This window comes from Arabidopsis lyrata (assembly GCF_000004255.2).
Source record: "Arabidopsis lyrata subsp. lyrata unplaced genomic scaffold ARALYscaffold_4, whole genome shotgun sequence".
Lineage (NCBI taxonomy): Eukaryota > Viridiplantae > Streptophyta > Magnoliopsida > Brassicales > Brassicaceae > Arabidopsis > Arabidopsis lyrata.
Window position 1 is genome coordinate 5106500 of NW_003302552.1, and position 19195 is coordinate 5125694.

General features: G+C 33.7%; 1 protein-coding gene across 1 annotated transcript; it reads left to right on the forward strand.

The window, feature by feature from the left end:
* Positions 1-637: 637 nt before the first annotated feature.
* On the forward strand, positions 638-1491 carry LOC9316778. Its single transcript, XM_002878845.2, has one exon. It carries the CDS (start codon positions 803-805, stop codon positions 1469-1471), a length of 669 nt encoding a protein of 222 aa, XP_002878891.2. The 5' UTR covers positions 638-802; the 3' UTR covers positions 1472-1491.
* Positions 1492-19195: the final 17704 nt, after the last annotated feature.

Genomic DNA, 19195 nt, shown 5'->3' on the forward strand with positions numbered 1-19195 from the left:
GTCAAGGGTTCTTAAAGCTAGATACTTCCCAGATATGAATATCCTTAACGCTCAGCAATGTCAAAAGGCGTCTTTTGTATGGCGATCTCTCCTACATGGAAGAGATCTTTTGAAGCAAGGTATGAGGTATGTTATCGGTAATGGTTCTATGGTAAATGCATTTGTTGATCCTTGGTTACCAATCCACTCTCCGCGACCACCCTTAAAGAAAGATGATGATGTAACCAATTGTTGGGTGAAAGATTGGTTTAATAGTTCAAGAACTGGTTGGGATATAGAAAAAGTACGAGCAGCTGTATCTCCAGAAGACGTTAACAAGGTATTAGCGATCAAGATTAGCTCAGAAGCGTCAAGAGACCTCCTAGGCTGGCATTATACGAAAGAAGGGATATACACGGTTAAATCTGCGTATTGGTTGGCGTCGCACCTGCCAACCCGGATGGTAAATCAAGCACCACCAGGTGATGTCCAAATTAAACAAGCCCTCTGGAAGTTAGATACGCCACCGAAGTTAAAACACTTTCTCTAGAGACTTATGTCTGGGGCTTTGGCAACTGGAGCAAACCTTAAATATCATCATATGCGACAGCAAGCGATTTGCTGCAGGTGTTGTAAAGCCGAAGAAACAACATCACACCTTTTCTTTGAGTGTGATTATGCGAGAGCACTTTGGCGAGCCTCTGGAGTCCCTGACCCAACGATTCTATCAACTATAGCTTCACTTGAAGATAAAATCAGGGCGATCTGTCACCTTAACACTTCATCCCGAACAAGACACCTCAAGCATTTACCAATTTGGATTATGTGGAGACTTTGGAAGAGTAGAAACATCCTTTATTTTCAAAGAAAGCACATTCCCTGGATGATGAGCCTCAAGTTTGCAAGGGATGATGCAAAAGAATGGATGGAGATGAAAGTTGCGCATAACCCAGGAGATATTCAACCTCAACAACCAGAGACCAATCCGGCTAGATACCAAAACTGGCAGCCTCCGGCGATAGGTTGGCTAAAATGCAACTATGATGGATCATTTGTGAGTTCTAATTTGCCTGCAAAGAGTGGATGGATCATAAGAGATCACAACAGAGTATATATGGGTTCGGGTCAAGCTATGGGGGGTGTACTAAATGATGCTATGGAATGTGAGCTACAGTCCTTAATCATTGCTATGCAACATTGTTGGACTAGAGGTTATCAGCGAGTTTGTTTTGAAGGAGACAATCAAGAAGTGGTCAAGTTAATCAACGGTACCAAGATAAACTTTGGGTCCTATAACTGGATACGTGAAGTGAAGAGATGGAAGATGAAGTTTGATGCGGTTGAATTCAAGTGGATCAACAGGTCCTGCAACAAACCTGCAGATATATTAGCCAAGAAGGAGATTCCAAATAATAGTTCTTTTTTCTTTCATTCTCTGATTCCCCGTGTAATTTCTGATGTTTTACAATGTGACTATTACTCTTATCATTAATCAAATAAAGCAGCTGTTAAAAAAAAAAAAAATAACAAATATAACTTTAGTTAATGCTTTGTTCAAAAAAAAAAAGATTTAGTTAATGGTCTCAAATTTTTGTTTTTACAAAAGCAATGTTGCAACGGTTCATCAAATATACCTAAAGTTGTAATAATTCATCAAATAAACTAAAGTTGCAATAGTTCATCAAAGATATCAAATATTGTAACGGTTCATCAAATAAACCAAAGGTTACAACGATGAGAAAAAAAAAACAAAGGTTACAACGGTTCATCAGATAAGCTAAAATATTAATTGGTTCGTCAAATAAACCAAATATTAATTGGTTCGTCAAATAAACCAAATGTTACTATGTTCTATGAAATGGTAGCAACATATTCATTTAAATAATAATTTAAATTAAAAATTTGATGAAGAACTATAACCGAAAGACGCGACCGTAGACATCATATATAGTAAAAGTTGCAATCGTTTGTCAAATATACAAAATGTTGCAACGGTTCGTCAAATAAATTAAAGATTACAATGGTTCGTAAAAACAAAACCAAAAGTTGCAATAATTTGTCAAATAAACTAAATATTGCAACGGTTCATGTAACACCCCGGTTTCAAGAATATGGTGGTGCATGCGGAGAGGTTTATAAGAATTGATTTGGCCACCTATGTCACCAAAAGTGCACTTATCTTTTCGGTCAACTGTCCTGAGAGAACTCCACAGTTAAGCGTGCTTGAGCTGGAGTAGTTTAAAGATGGGTGACCTTCCGGGAAGTGATTGTCGAAACTGTGTGAGTGAGGACAAAACACAGGGAAAGATCATGTGGTGATTTGTAGGGTCGGTAAACAAGTCATTAAAGCCTCCCGGACGTAGCGGACCGGCCGTCGAAAAGGAGTGGGCCCACGGGCCCGAGAGAAGCGTGGGTGCTCACTCGTAGGGGCGGTCGGGGCGTTACAAGTGGTATCAGAGCCGAACCCAGACGAGTGTGGAGTCAAGAGAGCTTACATCGTAGGGGGTGACGGTCTTGGTGCGCAAAGAGGACGTTGCGATCTGTTAGTGGGGTGAATTGTAACACCTCGGTTTCAGGAATATGGTGGTGCATGCGGAGAGGTTTATAAGAATTGATTTGGCCACCTTTGTCACCAAAAGTGCACTTATCTTTTCGGTCAACTGTCCTGAGAGAACTCCACAATTAAGTGTGCTTGAGCTGGAGTAGTTTAAGGATGGGTGCCCTTCCGGGAAGTGATTATCGGAACTGTGTGAGTGAGGACAAAACAGAGGGAAAGATCATGTGGTGATTTGTAGGGTCGGTAAACAAGTCATTAAAGCCTCTCGGACGTAGCGGACCGGCCGTCGAACAGGAGTGGGGCCCACGAGCCCGTGAGAGGCGTGGGTGCTCACTGGTAGGGGCGGTCGGGGCGTTACAGTTCAATTAAACGGTTACAATTTTATTTAAATACATTTTAGTAACTAAAATTGAAATAATAGTTTATAAAAAGTTACACCAAAAGGCTTGACTGTAGATAATTAAATGTTATAACGGTTTATAAAATAAACCAATAGTTGCATTTGTTCGTGAAATAAATTAAATATTGCAATGGTTCAACTAAACGGTTGCAACCATTTACGAAAAGTTACGATAAAAAAAATAACGGAACCGTAGAAGACATTTATTCGGATCGCAACTTTCTAAAAAAATTCAACTGTAAAATATCTATTTTAGTTTTTAAAAAATTAAATGTTTTAACGATTTATAAAATAAATCAAAAATTACAATTGTTCGTTAAATAAAGTAAATGTTGCAATGGTTCAACTAAACAATCGCAATCGTTTATGAGATGTTACGATAAAAAGATGCAACCGTAGAAAATATTTATTCAGATTATAACTTTTTGAAAAAAACAACCGTAAAATATTTTAGTTAAAAAATCAAAATTTAAATCTATATAATATGAGACGTAACTTTAAATGAATAGATGCAACTATGAAGACACAACCGTAAACTGAAAAGATACAACTGTAATAGAACAAATATAACTGTAAGAAAACCGTAAATATGTTAACGAAGAGATGCGATAAAAAGACAAAACCGTAAAAAAGTAACCGTAAATATATCAACGAAAAGATGCGATAAAAAAACATAACCAAAAAAATAATCGTAAATATTTAAACGAAAGATTGCGATAAAAAGATGCAGCCGTTCGGAGGTGCAAAAGATATTTATTGAGATTGCTATTATTTATAGATTTCAGAACAAAAATATATGTATTATGAAAAAATCAATCATTTAAACTTTTTCTACATATTTATATGGTAGCCAAAACATTATTGAGAAATTCAGACTGGTTTAAATATAGTGGATGTTGTTGCGGACACCGGAGTTTGCTAGCGGATGACGATTTCATTTGTTATTAAACGTTTTGAACGACCGGTTTAGTAGTTGAAAATGATTTTGTTTGTAAGAATTTTATGATTGGTTGATCAGCTGATGTAACTATAATAAAAAAATTTACAAAATAATATATAATTTTTAAAAGGTGTAAAAACACCAAAAACAATATTATTATGATAAGTTATAAAAAAATAAACATAATTAATAATGAAAAACAATATATAAATACTAAATAATTTTTCAAAAACAAATAAATTCCATACTGAAACACATATACAGTAAAACCTCTATAAATTAATAATATTGGGATCAAGAAATTTTATTAATTTAGAGAGGTATTAATTTATCGATAAATTAATAATTATTAATTTATAGAGAGATTTAACTAATTTTGTAATTTCTTAAAAAAATTTCTATCTAAAAATAATTTTTTTCTTTATAAACAATATCTTTTAAGAACTAATTACAAGTAGAGAGACAATTAGTAAGCTTAAAATACAACACAAACTTTTTCGGATAATAGAGTCATATTTCATCAATTTTTTATATATAATATTTTAAATATATATCATAGTAATTCATATATAACATATATAAATTTGTATAATGTATATATATATATATATTGATAAGTTAATATAATTATTAGTTTATGATATATATGGGACCATATGTTTACATGAGATTTTTAAAAAAATTATTATCTTATTAATTTATCGATTTATATCATATTTTACACTGGTACCAACTCGGGACCGGAAGAATTTATTAATTTAGAAAGATTATTAATTTATGGAGTATTAATTTATAGAGGTTTTACTGTAATTATCCATACGTAGAGATTAGGATTAAAATGATATTATTTGATAATTAACTTGAATATATATAGGGCTTGATAATATATATTTTTATTGTTGTCTACATGATTTTCTTCTTCTTTGTTGAGCCACCTGCTACCACTGTCTGCAACCTCAAACGCTTGCGGAAATAAATTTTTGAAATTTGGCGACTCTTAACGGCTTGAAGCGGTATAAAAAAAATTTGTGCTTGCTTTTAAACGGTAGCAACCGTAGCAACATAGCATTTGCAGGTTGTTGTGGGGGAACCAATCAAACCTTGAAATTGTTGCTTATAAATTGTAGTTGTATTTAAATTTAGGGTCATTTTGGTAGATGATTATACGTAATCACATTGTGCAAAAAAAAATTGGCATGAAAAGGAGTTCCTAACGATGAGATAAGGAAAGTTCATGCAACTAAAATTTTAGGGTTTGTGTGGTTTAATTATTTAGGGTGGTTTCAGATTAAACCGTTTGTTAACAATCGGAAAATAGATGAAATAGACCGATCGAATGAGTGGTTGAAAAAGACGGTTATAAGATGAAACAAAACAGTTCGTAATCGCTAGAAAATAGAATATTTATCCGATAACGATTTGAAAATAGAATGTATACTTCTTTTACCTAAAAAGCGGTTGTATTTTTAGCTTTTACTAGATTTTACCCCGCAGTACACCGCGGATCAAGTTTTTAACTAAAAAATTAAATTTAATATTGTATTTTTTAATATTGTTTATTTTGTTAAGTGTTTAAGATTGTATAATTGTATTTTGATTGTTAATTTTAAGATTTCATCCGTGATATTAATACCGTCCCGTATTAATACCGTCCCGTATTAATATCGATCCAAACCCGTCCCACTATGTAACCCCGTCTCGTGAAATTAAACATTATTTTGTTATTTTTAATAATATTTTATTTAATAGACATATAATTCGAGTCAATTTAAAAGTTTGATTTTATATATATATTTTAAAATTTTAGTTAATAATAATGAATTCTATATAATGATTTCTGGATTAATTGCGAATAACCGACGGTCAAAATTGAAGATTAAAAACCGGATTAAGATTTGAATGGCAACGATTAAATGTAGGGATTGTCGAGATCTTTTAAGGAAATAGAATTGAATATGGATGTAATTGTGGCAAGGATTAGTTATGCTTAATATATTATGTTAAGATTTTTGGAAATAATTTTTTATGTTCATATCTTTGATTTAATTTTATAAATCTAAATAATTAATGTTAATGGCATTTGATCGTAAATAAGTTGGAACTCCAGGATTTATTTCAGAAATGTCTACAACAATGTATATATAGATACTTCTTTTTACATTTTAGAAAATGTATTTTTTTTTAATGTTTAATTCAGAATGAAATTTTATTAATATGTTATTATTTATTTTTAAGAATTTTTTCAACTGCTACTTACCAATCATAATCATGATATAGTCGTGCTATTCAAATTTAACTTGCCTAGTTTTCTTACCATCTTTAACTACTTTCTCTCTATCCCTATGAAAATTTCTTAATCACTTTGTTTAAACTTGGCACAAATCAGACTTGTATTATATTAGATTATATTGATAATATGCAGGAGATGGCGATGTTGAGATGACGATGTTGAGCATTGAACAAAATTAGGGGTGTCAAAATGGTTAACTCAACTCATTACCCAATGAGTTTAGAGTTAAATGAGTTGAGTCAACCCATGAACTCATTTAATTAAATGGGTTGAGCCATTAATGGTTAAATGGGTTGAGCCATTAATTGTTAAATGGATTGAGCCATTAATGTAATAAATAAATTAATAATAATAATAATAATAATAATAATAATAATAATAATAATAATAATAATAATAATAATAATAATAATAATAATAATAATAATAATAATAATCACCAGCATCACTATTATTTGGTGGAAAAATCACGGATTTAAGTTTTTGGCGGGAAAAATATGGATTTACGTTTTTGGCGGAAAAATACGGATTTACGTTTTTGGATGAAAAATTGAACATTCTCATTTTTGATTAAAACTGTGAATCTTTTTTGGCGGAAAAATCAGGATTTATGTTTTTGGCAGAAAAATCTTGGATTTACGTTTTTGGCGGAAAAATCATGGATTTCCTTTTTTGGCAAGAAAATTACGGATTTGTGTTTTTGGCGGGAAAATCACGGATTTACGTTTTTGGCGGGAAAATTACGGATTTACGTTTTTGGTGGAAAAATTACGGATTTCTGTTTTTTGGCGAGAAAATTACGGATTTTTGTTTTTGATTTAAAATAATGAATTTTTTTGGCGGGAAAATTGCGGATTTAAGTTTTTGGTAGAAAAATTGTGTATTCTCATTTTTGGCGGGAACATTAAGGTTATATTCAATCTGTTTAGAAGTTTTGGTTAAATTCAAATTGATATCGGTTTAGAGATTTAAATTGGCTTGATTCAATTTATCAAAAATTGATGGGTTAAATGGATAAACCATTGACCCATTATAATCCAACTTATTTCATCCATCAACCCATTTGATCCAATAACTCATTTGATCCATCAACTCATTTGAGTCAAAAATTTCAACTCATTAGGGTTCATGGGTTGAGTTGAGTTGAGTTGACCCAAGAATCTTGACCCATTTTGACACCCCTAAACAAAATCAAGATAATATGTGTATGACTTTGGACGCATTTCAACTCATTAGGGTTCATGGGTTGAGTTGAGTTGAGTTGACCCAAGAATCTTGACCCATTTTGACACCCCTGAACAAAATCAAGATAATATGTGTATGCCTTTGGACGCTAATTTTGACTGATTCTATACTTTGCAACAGCCAAATCAGAGTTATGGTATTAAGAACGGATGACACTAATACCAAATTGCATTAAAACGACACAAATATTTGATCTAGAGATGCTCAAACTTTAACAAGAGAGATATGCTATCGAAGCTTGAAAGATTGTATTTTCTCCATCCATTACAATTAGTTTGATCTAGGAGAATGTGTATCCTATCATCACAAACAAATCTGTATCCTCTTATCTATATTTGAATTATCTCCTATTTGAAAATCATGTGAATATGTTTATGAAAAAATGATGAAAATATTAGATATTCATAATTTATTCTATATTTGAGGAGGAGCTTGCATGGTTATACTCTTTTAACTTTAATATAGCTTTTTGCAGTAAAAAAAAAAAGTTTTTTTCAGTTGGATTTTAAAATATTATTAATGAGGTGATATTTCATGGTTTTTATGTTTTTAACCATGATATAAGTCTTGTTAAAAGAGTCTTTTTGATATTTCTAAAGTCTTTTCGAGTCTTTTACATGTTTAAGTATGTTCAAGACTGATTTGAAGATATGGAGCAATTTCGAGCGAAACCGAGAAGCTAAGCTAGAAGAGCAATTCAGAGACCATCTTTGGAGTGGGTGTCGCTCGACACCGGGCTTGACTACAAAAGCTTCGGACGAATTTTACATTTCAAAATTTGCAATTTTACCCCAAAAGTTTGTCCTATTTGCAATAAAGTCCCTATTCGTGTTTTTAGTTATAAATAGGATTTTAAGGTCATTGTTTAGACCTAAGCTTTATTCTACTTTATTCTTTTGAGCTTGAACCTTTTGGGAGAAAATTGAAAAGAGCTTCTAGAGAGATATTTCTAAACTCTATTCTTTTCTTTTATTGCTGCAATCTATTTTATTCATGATGTTTGTTTCATTCACCTGTCTGAGTAGATTCCTTGTTAGGTTTAGGGTTTTCAAAAGTAGAAAATGAATTGATAGGTTGATGGTTAATTAGGATTGAATCAATAGAGTTCTTCATCTAGATTGTGGTCATTGATGATCCTAAATTTGAGAGAAAGAGAATCTTATCTTCGGTTGATTAGTTGACACGAGAGGGTAATTAATTTCTTGAACTATCTTAGATGAGCAAAATAACTAGTTGCAAAGAGGTTTTGTTTAGGTATTTTGTGAACAATCGAACCTGAATATAATGCTAGTCTGAATTGATGAATTCGCAAAGAGAATTGGAATTCTAGGATTAGACATAGATAATCTCTGCAAAGAGAGTTGATTGATTTTACCATTGTGTTTTGAGTCCTAGAACGGATCTTAATAACATTCCTGATAATCTATTTAACTTGCAATTTTGAATTACTTAAGAACTTCCTTAAGTCTAGCTATTTTTCCATTGATTTTACAACTTGTTTAATTTGCAATCGCTTTTATTAATTACAATCTTTTCTGTTTAGCTTAATTCGAAAGCCAATAATCTATTGTGTGATCTCGAGAATTTTGTGGAATTCGACCTCTACGTACTGTAGTGATCTCTTAATTTGAGAGAGTAGTTCAACAGGTAAATTTGAACATATAATGAGGTAACAAATACATAACGTAAAAAATAATAATGGCCTTGAATGAATGAACGGAGAAAATGTGGTTCTTTCATGAGAGTGTACATACTGCATATGTGAAGCTATTCACATGTATGTAAATAAGTGGTTCTGCTATTCTTTCAATAATAAGGCTCTGAATAGAGAAAGTATATCAAGTGGATTAGACGTATCAAGATGAACAAGAGCCGATCAAACTGATATGACATAATAAATGCGGATCAAACGGATCTAGCAGTCCAAAATATGTTTTTAATGGTGAAAGCGGATCAAGTGGTGGTGATCTTATATTTACATAATAGAAAATGCCAATTGTATATTAAATATTTTATAGAATATTATACAAATTAAAATAAATTATATTAGACTAAAATTTGGTATACTAATTTACAATCTTTTGAACACTTATTCTTCTGGAAATATTTATAAAATATTTTTATTAATATTATTTAGTGCTTTATAGAGAAAATATAATACCATAGTTAAAAATACCAAAAAAAAAAAATTATTCTAAATAGTTATATAATGTGGAAGCACTCTTAGCCCAATGGTCAATGGTTTGGGGTGCGAGTCCCAGATATCCCAATGCGGAAGTTTCAGAGTACTGCAGGCATAATAGGGAAAGTGTATCCATCAGATGTCTTACATGCAGAACCGTCCATCGTGGATCCAAGTGTTGCGGAGAGAGCTTATGCATCGTGGATTTGTTGTTTGTAGAAAATCTTTATCGTAAGCACATATGTTGCAGGTAGTTTATTATCATGATAGGATTAGGTCAAAATATTTAATATTCTAATGATGATGTAACCGATGACAAAAAAAAATTATATAATTGATCATTTTATATATTGTGCATGTAATTTAAAAATCACTAAAATATTTTATTTAGAAATATTAATTCTATAAATACAATCAATATAATGTATTTGTTATAAACCATATAGATGGACTCCATAACCGGCCCATGGCCCATTAAGGTTTTACCTTATTCTCTGTATCCTGCTATTATTCTTGTATATATATCTCCTATTCTATTAATGAAAGACACAGTTCACAACACGTTATCAGCACGATAGCCTCTCACTCTAAAAGCTAAAAATCTCAAAACCCTAAATCTCTTTTACAAAAACCAAAACCCTAGCCGTCTTTGTTCCTCAACGATATCGCTTATCTCTCCGTCTCGTTTCCTACGAGCTGATTTCTTGGAGACGGCGTCAGTTTTGGATCTTATCTCCGATCTCTCGAAATCATTATCTCCGACTTCTAAGATAAGTACTCATCATGCGTTATCGTTAACTTAAAGAATTAATGGTTTGAATCGGTTTAGAAAATTAGTAAACCGATGCTTTGCGTTCTGAAATTTAATGGTTATTTGATGCATGTTTGACTCGTAGATAGCTAATCTCGTCGACACATGCATGTGACTTTATTATTGCTTCCTCGTTTGACTTCTACTTCTTTGTTATACGCATGCTAATATAAGAAATCTGTTTTATATGGAATCGCTTCATGCTTTGTTGATTACTGATTATTTACCTATCGATACATGTTTATTTAATTTGAAAAATTAATCATTAAAAGGAAACAAGTTTCTTAGAAAAATGCTAAGAGAGATTACTCCAAAATTTCTAGCCGACGCCGTTTCAATTTCCGATCACCTATTAGCACCGAGATGAAAACTATTTAATTTTCTATTAGTCAATAGATTGTCTGATGCTCCATCATTGAGATCCGTGGTAACTAGAATCGTTTCATTATCTATGTTGCGTTATAGTTTGGTTTAGTAAATCGGTGGTTTGATTTACGAAATAAATTCATATGATATAGTTTACAAATTCATCTCTTGGCTTGATTTTGTTTATTGATTTGATCGACACATGTTTTTATTATTGATTTACCGAAACATGTACATACCTTTAGTTATTTGCTATTCGCTGGTTATCAAGTTTGGTTTAGAAATTACTAAAAAGATCTCCGCCGAAAACCTAGCTAACGAGATGGTCAGTTTAATAAATCGATAGTGAGGTCCCAACCAGCTAAGAGACATAACTGTTTCCAATCTCCGTATCAGATCTCGGGTCTCTGTTTCAGTTCTCCAATTGAGATAAGTGCTATTTATTTATTATGCTTTATATACATGATCCAATTAAAGTTTGATAAGATAAAATTTGCATGAAAATTGGCACATGTAATTTGATTTATGATTGGGGAATTAATTGAGAAGTTAGTAAATGGAAAGATGTTTAATGGCATGATAGATTGAATGTTTTGATATAAACCCTAGGTTAAACCGAAACCCTAAATCCTAGGTTAAACCGGTTTAATAAACCCTAAGTCACGATTTAAGATCAAGCTTCCCATAAATGGAAAGTTTCCAGAAATAGAAAGTTCTATATAAGGAAAGTTTCCATAAATAGAAAGTTCCATACATAAAACCGAAATCCTAGCAAAAACCCTAGTACTATAAATCGCGGATGCTAAAACCCTAAAACTTAACCGCGAAATCCTAATATCCTAATCTAGTATGATCTGATTGTTTGGTTGTTGCATACTAGATCAATCTTCTAGGGTTGATTTCATCCATATATATATATATATATATAACATGATTGTTTACAAAACACTTGCTGAAGACAAGCATGGCTCGGTCTTAAATACCGCATGACTTGGTCTAACCGATTACATGAGTTCTCATTTAACTCTATATATTATAGATATCAGAAATCAACTATTATGAATACACGGCACTCAATGCCTCTGGTGACAATTATTTACAATGGACTTTGGACACTGAGATTGTCCTAAAGGAAAAAGGGCTTGGTGAATCTATTGTGGAAGGAAACAATGTCACCAGAAGAGAAAGATATAAGGTGATTACTAACATACGCCATCACCTCAATGAGAGCCTCAAAATCAGTACCTCACTATTAAGAATCCTCTGGACCTCAGGACAGAGTTGAAAATATATATATATATATATATAACCACCAAAGAACGGTGCTATTACCCAAAAGCCTGATTCGATCGAAAGAATCTCAGATTCCAGGAATTCAAATCCATGAATGAGTATAACTCAGCACTATTTAAAATAGTGTCAATACTAAGATTCCGTGGTGAGGAAGTTACTGAGAATGACTTGCTAGAGAAAGCATTCTCGACCTTTCACACTAACAATATATTGCCTCAGCAACAATATCGTGAAAAAGGTTTTTACCACATATGCAAGTCTAAACTCTTGTTTTGCTACTTGCTGAGCAAAACAATGAGTTATAAATAGTGAAATGAGACCTCCTGGTCCTACCCCATTATCAGAAGCCCATTGGGCTGAAGAGCCTAAAGAGCCTAAAGAGACTAAAGAGTCTAACCACGTCCAAAGAGATAAGTATCATGGCCACAGTCATGGTAAATGGAATGAACGTGGTAGAAGTGGCAATTATAATTTATATGATCAAGGAAACCATTCATATGGTTAAGGCCGCCGACCCGACTTTGGTCGTAATCGAGGTAGAGGCCACGGTATACCCAAACCACAACACTCAAATAAACTTGTTTGCCACTGATGAGGAATGAGGAAACCATTGGACTAAGACGTGCATGACACCTAAGCATCTCATTGATCTCTATCAAGAGAGTTTGAAAAGAATCTAGAAGCTCATTTAGTTCATCACGATGGTAAAGAAAATTTCGACCATGAGATAGATGACTATGAGAATTAAATAAAGGAAATATCTAAAGACATGGTTTATTAGCCAAATTGCGGGTATAGCTAAATTTAGTGAAGGCTAAGGGCAAGCCCATGGCAGGCCCATATTCCCAAGGGCACGCATCCTCAGATGCTTCATATTCACCCATCTCAAAGGGGCTTGTTGAGTCTCAAAGAAATGTGTTTGAATGGTTTCCACATTGAAACTAAGGGTGAAGGGAACAAAGGATTCCCATATATTACTAAGAGCACCCAAGACCATGAGAAGGTCTTAGAGACTATACCCACATCATAGACCTTTACTATGCCAAGGTCAATATGATAGAGGCTAATACAGTAAACAAAAGGGTTTACTGAGAAATTCACTAATGGCATGACGGCTTGGCCAGCCTGGTTCTAACATGATGCGTAAAGCTGATATTAAAATCAAAAGGGCACACTCCTTAAGGACCTCACGTGAGTAGCATGTACACAAGGGAAACTCATACTAAGGCCATCACCAGTCAAAACAACTAGAAACTTGGTGTTTCCTAGATTGCTGGCCCAGACCATAAGTCTGTGAACCCACATACTTAAGACTATATGTCTAGATAATGCTGGTAAATTATGTCCCAAGCGTTTTATAGCTACAGTATGTCCATGAGGGGGAGAGTAGTATACCCCGTGGCACATGTCCATACTTGAACTCAAAGTAGCTGCTTGGGGACATGCAATATTACATGCAACAAGAGCTTATACGCATCAGGCCATTCTAGTGAGCATAGATATTCCCCATCCCAATTGCTAACGGGTCATGAGCCAGACGTTTCCCATCTTAAGACATTTGGGTGTTCAGTCTATGTACCCATTGCACCACCACAGAGAGCAGATAATGGGACCTCAAAAGGGGATGGGAATATACGTTAAAAATGATTCTCCCACCATCATTAAGTATCTCGAGCCAAAGGCCAGATACAAGGATTGTCATCTCAATGTATCCGTTTTCCCAACACTGGGTGGAGAGACTAACAAGCTGGTCAAAGAACTTATATGGAATCAAACATCCTTCACATGGCAAGATCCTCGGACTCCATCAGAGATCCAAAAGACTATATATCTATAAGCTAGCTAAAACAGTTGCCAAGATTCCTATAATGACCCAAAGAGAGTAACAAAATCGTACATATCAGTTTGTAATGCACCAGTACGTATTGATGTTCACAAGGAACACAATCAAGTTGCTACAGAGGCTACAACACATAAGAAACGTGGTAGACCCAAAAGGTTCCAAAGACAAGAACCCTCGGAAATCAAAGAAAGGTGCAAGGGAAACCGAGAAGGTTCAAGAAACCATAGACATGGCCGGCTAATAGACATAACCCTAAGGTACCAATCAATAAGGTTTGGGACGCCAAACCTCAAGGTCCTGAAGGTGTAAAGAGATCTCTATAAACTATATCATGTCTAGAATACAATGGAACCGAAAAGATGTCGACATCAATGATAAAATATTTGCGCACAAGGTAGCAACTGAAATGAATGAGGATCAGGAGCCCACGTCTATACTAGAGTGCACTCAAATACCTGATTGATTAAAATGGTACAAGATCATAAAACGTGGAGCTAAGAATCATTAAGAAGAAGAATGTGTTTGGTCCAATACAAAGGACATTATTCAATGTAAAGCCAGTGGGACAAATGAGTCTTTGTGATTGTGTGAAATAAACATAGTGAAATCGTAATATATCAGACACGGCTTGTCGCACAAGGATTCACACAAAGACCAGAAATAGAGGAGATATACTCCCCTGTGGTGGATGCTAAGACATTTAAATCTTTGCTAAGTCTGGCTATATAAAAGAGAAAGATTTGCGGTTAATGGATGTAATGCCTGCATATTTATATAAGTCCACTGGATAATATATGAGATTACCAGAGGGTATTGAGCTCAAAGATAAGAAAGATTCTCGAGAACAGCACTGCATAAGGCTGGACAAATCCTTTCATGGACTTAGACTAAGTGGGCGTATGGAAGGTTATAAATGATCCCATCAGTCCATGTATTTTCATAAAGAGGTTTGCAAACAAAGGATTTGTAATCATAGCAGTGTATATGAATGATTTAAACCTCTGGGTAATCGACCAAACAAATGAAAGACCTAGGCAATAATTAAGTTCTGTTTGGGATTACAACCTGAGTACATGAATAATGGAATCCTTGTGCATCAAATGGCATACACTGAAAGAGTACTCAAGGAGATTTAATAAGGACCAGGCCCGCCCATTGACCAGGCCCAATGGTGGTGAGAAGCCTCAGATTGGATAGTGATCCATTCAGTCCGGAAATGCCATACCTCAGTGCCATAGAAGTTCTAATGAATTTGGCTAGACACACTAGACCAAACATTTGTTTTGCCGTGAGTCTCCTGTCTAAATTTAGTTCATGATCAACCCAAAGGCACTGGAAAGGTTTAAAGGAAGGTTTGGTTAAATTTTAAAGTTTATTCTTCCTGCGTTGTTTACTTGGATTTATTCTATACTGATCTAACCAAAGAAGGTCCAGTTTGCTTTGGTTTAGTTTGATTTGCTAATGCAGGATATTCATAAGATCAGATTATGGTATGGTCAATGAATAGGAACTATGTGTGGCTTGATCCCTTCCAAGGGTACGTAGGCAGCCTTCCTTAAGGCGCATCTACTACTACATCAAAGACCATCATATTTGAAGACAACGCATCCTGTATTGCTCAACTCAAGGATGACTACACTAAGAGGGATCGAACGAAGCATATTCTGCCCAAGTTCTTCTTCACTCATGAATTACAGAAGGACGGTCAGGTCAAAGTTCAACAGATCCGGTCAAGTGAGAATTCAGCCGACCTATTCACCAAATCATTGTCGACTTCAACGTTCCGGAAGTTCATTCATCAGATCGGGATGCGCGGACTTAAGGATCGACAGTGATGCTCAAATCAGGGGGAGTAATGCGTGTTGTACTCTTTTTCCTTCACCATGGTTTTGTCCCACTGGGTTTTCCTGGTAAGGTTTTAATGAGGCAACATTCCCCAGCGCATTATAGAGATCCCGGTTTAGTATCGGGCACGGTTATGTCTTCCAAGGGGGAGTGTTATAAACCATATAGATGGACTCCATAACCGGCCCATGGCCCATTAAGGTTTTACCTTATTCTCTGTATCCTGCTATTATTCTTGTATATATATCTCCTATTCTATTAATGAAAGACACAGTTCACAACAGTATTGTATTTTAAGATTGTTTACACACAAAATAGTGTACTTTTTCAGAATTTGTATAGATTGAATTTTAGTGTACCTTATTAGATTTTCTACTCACAAAAAAAAGGAGGATATCTATTATTTTGCTGTGTAATTGATGTATCCTCTCCATAGCCACACGACAACTAGACCAAAAAGGTACACGGATCGAAGCATTGAACTGGATGTCAACGATGATTACCAAGTATCTTTGTGAGGTTCTGCGTTCTCCAGAATTTATCCACTGTCTAGATGCTTCTTTACCAGAAGCACTCAACTTGGAAGGAGTCTGAATTGCAAGTCGGGAAACAGATTTCAAAGATGCGAGAAGCCATTTGTATAAAGCGCTCAACCATGTCTAGGAATCAACTCTCGCTATAGCTATGTTGACCATTTTCTTAGGTGAGAAGGAATTGGCTATTTTCTTCTCTTCAATGCTATACACACAACAATGGGAAGAGGTGATAACTATGTGGGAATCTCTACGTACAACAATTATTCGAGTGAGGTCACTCGAGCCAAATGTTCACTCCACCACACTGGTTTTCGAAATGCCAGGTTGTGCTCAAAGGCATAACATTGGCTTCAAATGCACGGACTGCTACAAGTATTTGTGTTCAAAAGAGTTTTGTAGCCTCTTTTCTTCTTCTGTCTAATATCACACTATGATTACTCAAAACGCTCTGTACGCGTATGACACTGAATGTTTTTATTATTATGCACTACTAAGAACTTAAGCTACCACTGTAATGGTATAATTCCTCTTTAGAGAGGATAGTACATGCTCTCTGGATTTTGTTAAAAAAAAAAAAAGTGAATCTCATTTTTCTCTTTCATTTAAACACCAGATGTTTCACTTTATTTCTTTCATTGGTTTATTATTATAAAATTAAAAATGCTTGTAGTTTAAAAAGTTCATAAATGGGAACATATGTGCATTTCACCCTGTCCAGTGTACGTACCGTCATTGAACGCTACTCAATTTCAGGTCTAAAATGATAAGTAGAACCACTACAATAGATGTGGGAGAATGATGTGAAGAAATTTGTTGATCTGCTTGATACAGTGGAAACTTCATGAACCCAACTAATTATGGTGTGTTCCACCTACAATTCATGTATTTTTTTTATTATTATAACAAGTGATGAACTTTTTTTCTATTTAATAATATTAGAGAAACAATTATATATGAAATAAAATATTATTTTGGTAAAAAAAATTATTGAAACTTTATCTAGTGATTTCCGTTACCATATTTATCTAAACATTATCTCCTATCCTATTTTTTGGTTCTTTAGTTATTTATTTTCGTATAATATGTTCACAAATACAAAATGATCTAGAACCGAAAGAACCACGAACCGATACCGAACTAAAATATTTCGGATACCTGAAATATAATTATATATCCAAAAATATTAGTTATTTATAGACCAAATAATCAAAATATCTGAAAAATATATAAAATACTAAAAATACTTAAAAATAACCAAAAAATATTCAAAATACTCGAAAATATCCAAAAAATAACGAAATATCCGAAGTAAAATATCCGAATGGATACTAAATTTTAAAACCAAAAGAACCGGAACATAATCGAAACCTAATAGAAATTTAAAATACGCGAATGGATACTAAATTATAGAACCGAAACCGAATGGAACCGAACCGAAACTGAACGGATACCCAAACGCCTAGGACCGACCATATCAAAATTGGCAAAAACAATGAGTGGCATAATTTTACAAATAGCGTGTTATTTAGAAGTATGGCTGGACATTTTAACTGAACCAAACCAACCGACCCAAACCAAACGCAAGCTTAGTCTCAAACCATTCAATTATGTTTTTTCTCAACCCAAATGGTAATGTTTTTATCTAAATTAATTAATTAATAATAATGTAAATAACTATATATGTAATTTCTTCGAACGTATGATTTTTTTTTTACTTTTCTGATAATTTAACTAAATGTAAATTAGATTTAATTATCTATAAGACTCTACCTCTAAAGAAGCTACGGTTCTAAATTCTAAACTCTAAAGAGTAAAACTAAAAAAAGACTTTCATATTTCATTATGTTCTTCCATTTATAAGAAAACGTCATCGCCTCTAGTCTCTACATCCACTGTAAAATTTTAACATAATCATAATCTTCTAAATCTAGCAATATAATCACGCATATCTCAATTTTAATTAAATATTATGAGTATTTGATGATTTTTTTAATCTATACACCGCAAACGCAAAGTAATGGAAAAGAAGAATCTATTTTCTCGTTGTCTTGTTTCTTCTATTTAGTTATATTTTTTTAAGAATATGTTTCATGTAGTTGGATGATTTGGTTTGTTTACTATATATAATATATCTTACCATTCATACCAATAATCAATGGATTTTCTTGCAAGAAAACAGATCAAACATGTTTATTTAGTTCACTAATAATGATAGATGTTTTAAGAGAAACATAACTGTATTCTAATTTCATACATGTTTTGTTTGTAAATGTTTACAAGAAACACGACTAGCAAAAAAAGAAAAGAACTCGGGTCTCCAACACTGTCTTCAAAGCCAAAAAGAAAACTACCTTCAAGATCACCAACATGGAATATTTTTACGAGACTAGAAGATGATGATAACAGGTGCTTATGCAGTTAGTGTGTATAATCTATTCATGTAATCCTGCTACATGGGGAACCAGTAATATAAACACACACATGAAAAAGTGCAAAACTTATTTGGATAATCTTGAATCTGATTCTCAAAATGTCTTAGTTTCTAGTAGCGGCGTACTAGTGATCGTGGTGGTAATGGTGCTGGTATGATATAAATTTTTGATCAAAACGTGTGTAGGCGAGCACGGTGGAAATGATTATCATGGATGAGTTGATGTTTTCTTTTGTGGAGAATGATGGGTTTAAACATTTTTGAATGGTTTCCAACGCGAAGAACAATTACCAGGAATGTTGTTGGTCTATATAGAGCTGAAAAACTGCATTGAAAATTATTTTAAGTCGAAGTAGGCATCCTATGTCGTTTAACACTAACATATGGACTTCTATTACGACTTTGAGTTATATGGTCATTACTGCTTATTTTATTGATATGGATTGGTAGTTGCATAGAAAGATTATTAGTTTTAAT

Coding starts and splice junctions, on each gene's coding strand:
- LOC9316778 (XM_002878845.2), top strand. CDS start 803: ATGTGGAGACTTTGGAAGAGTAGAAACATCCTTTATTTTCAAAGAAAG.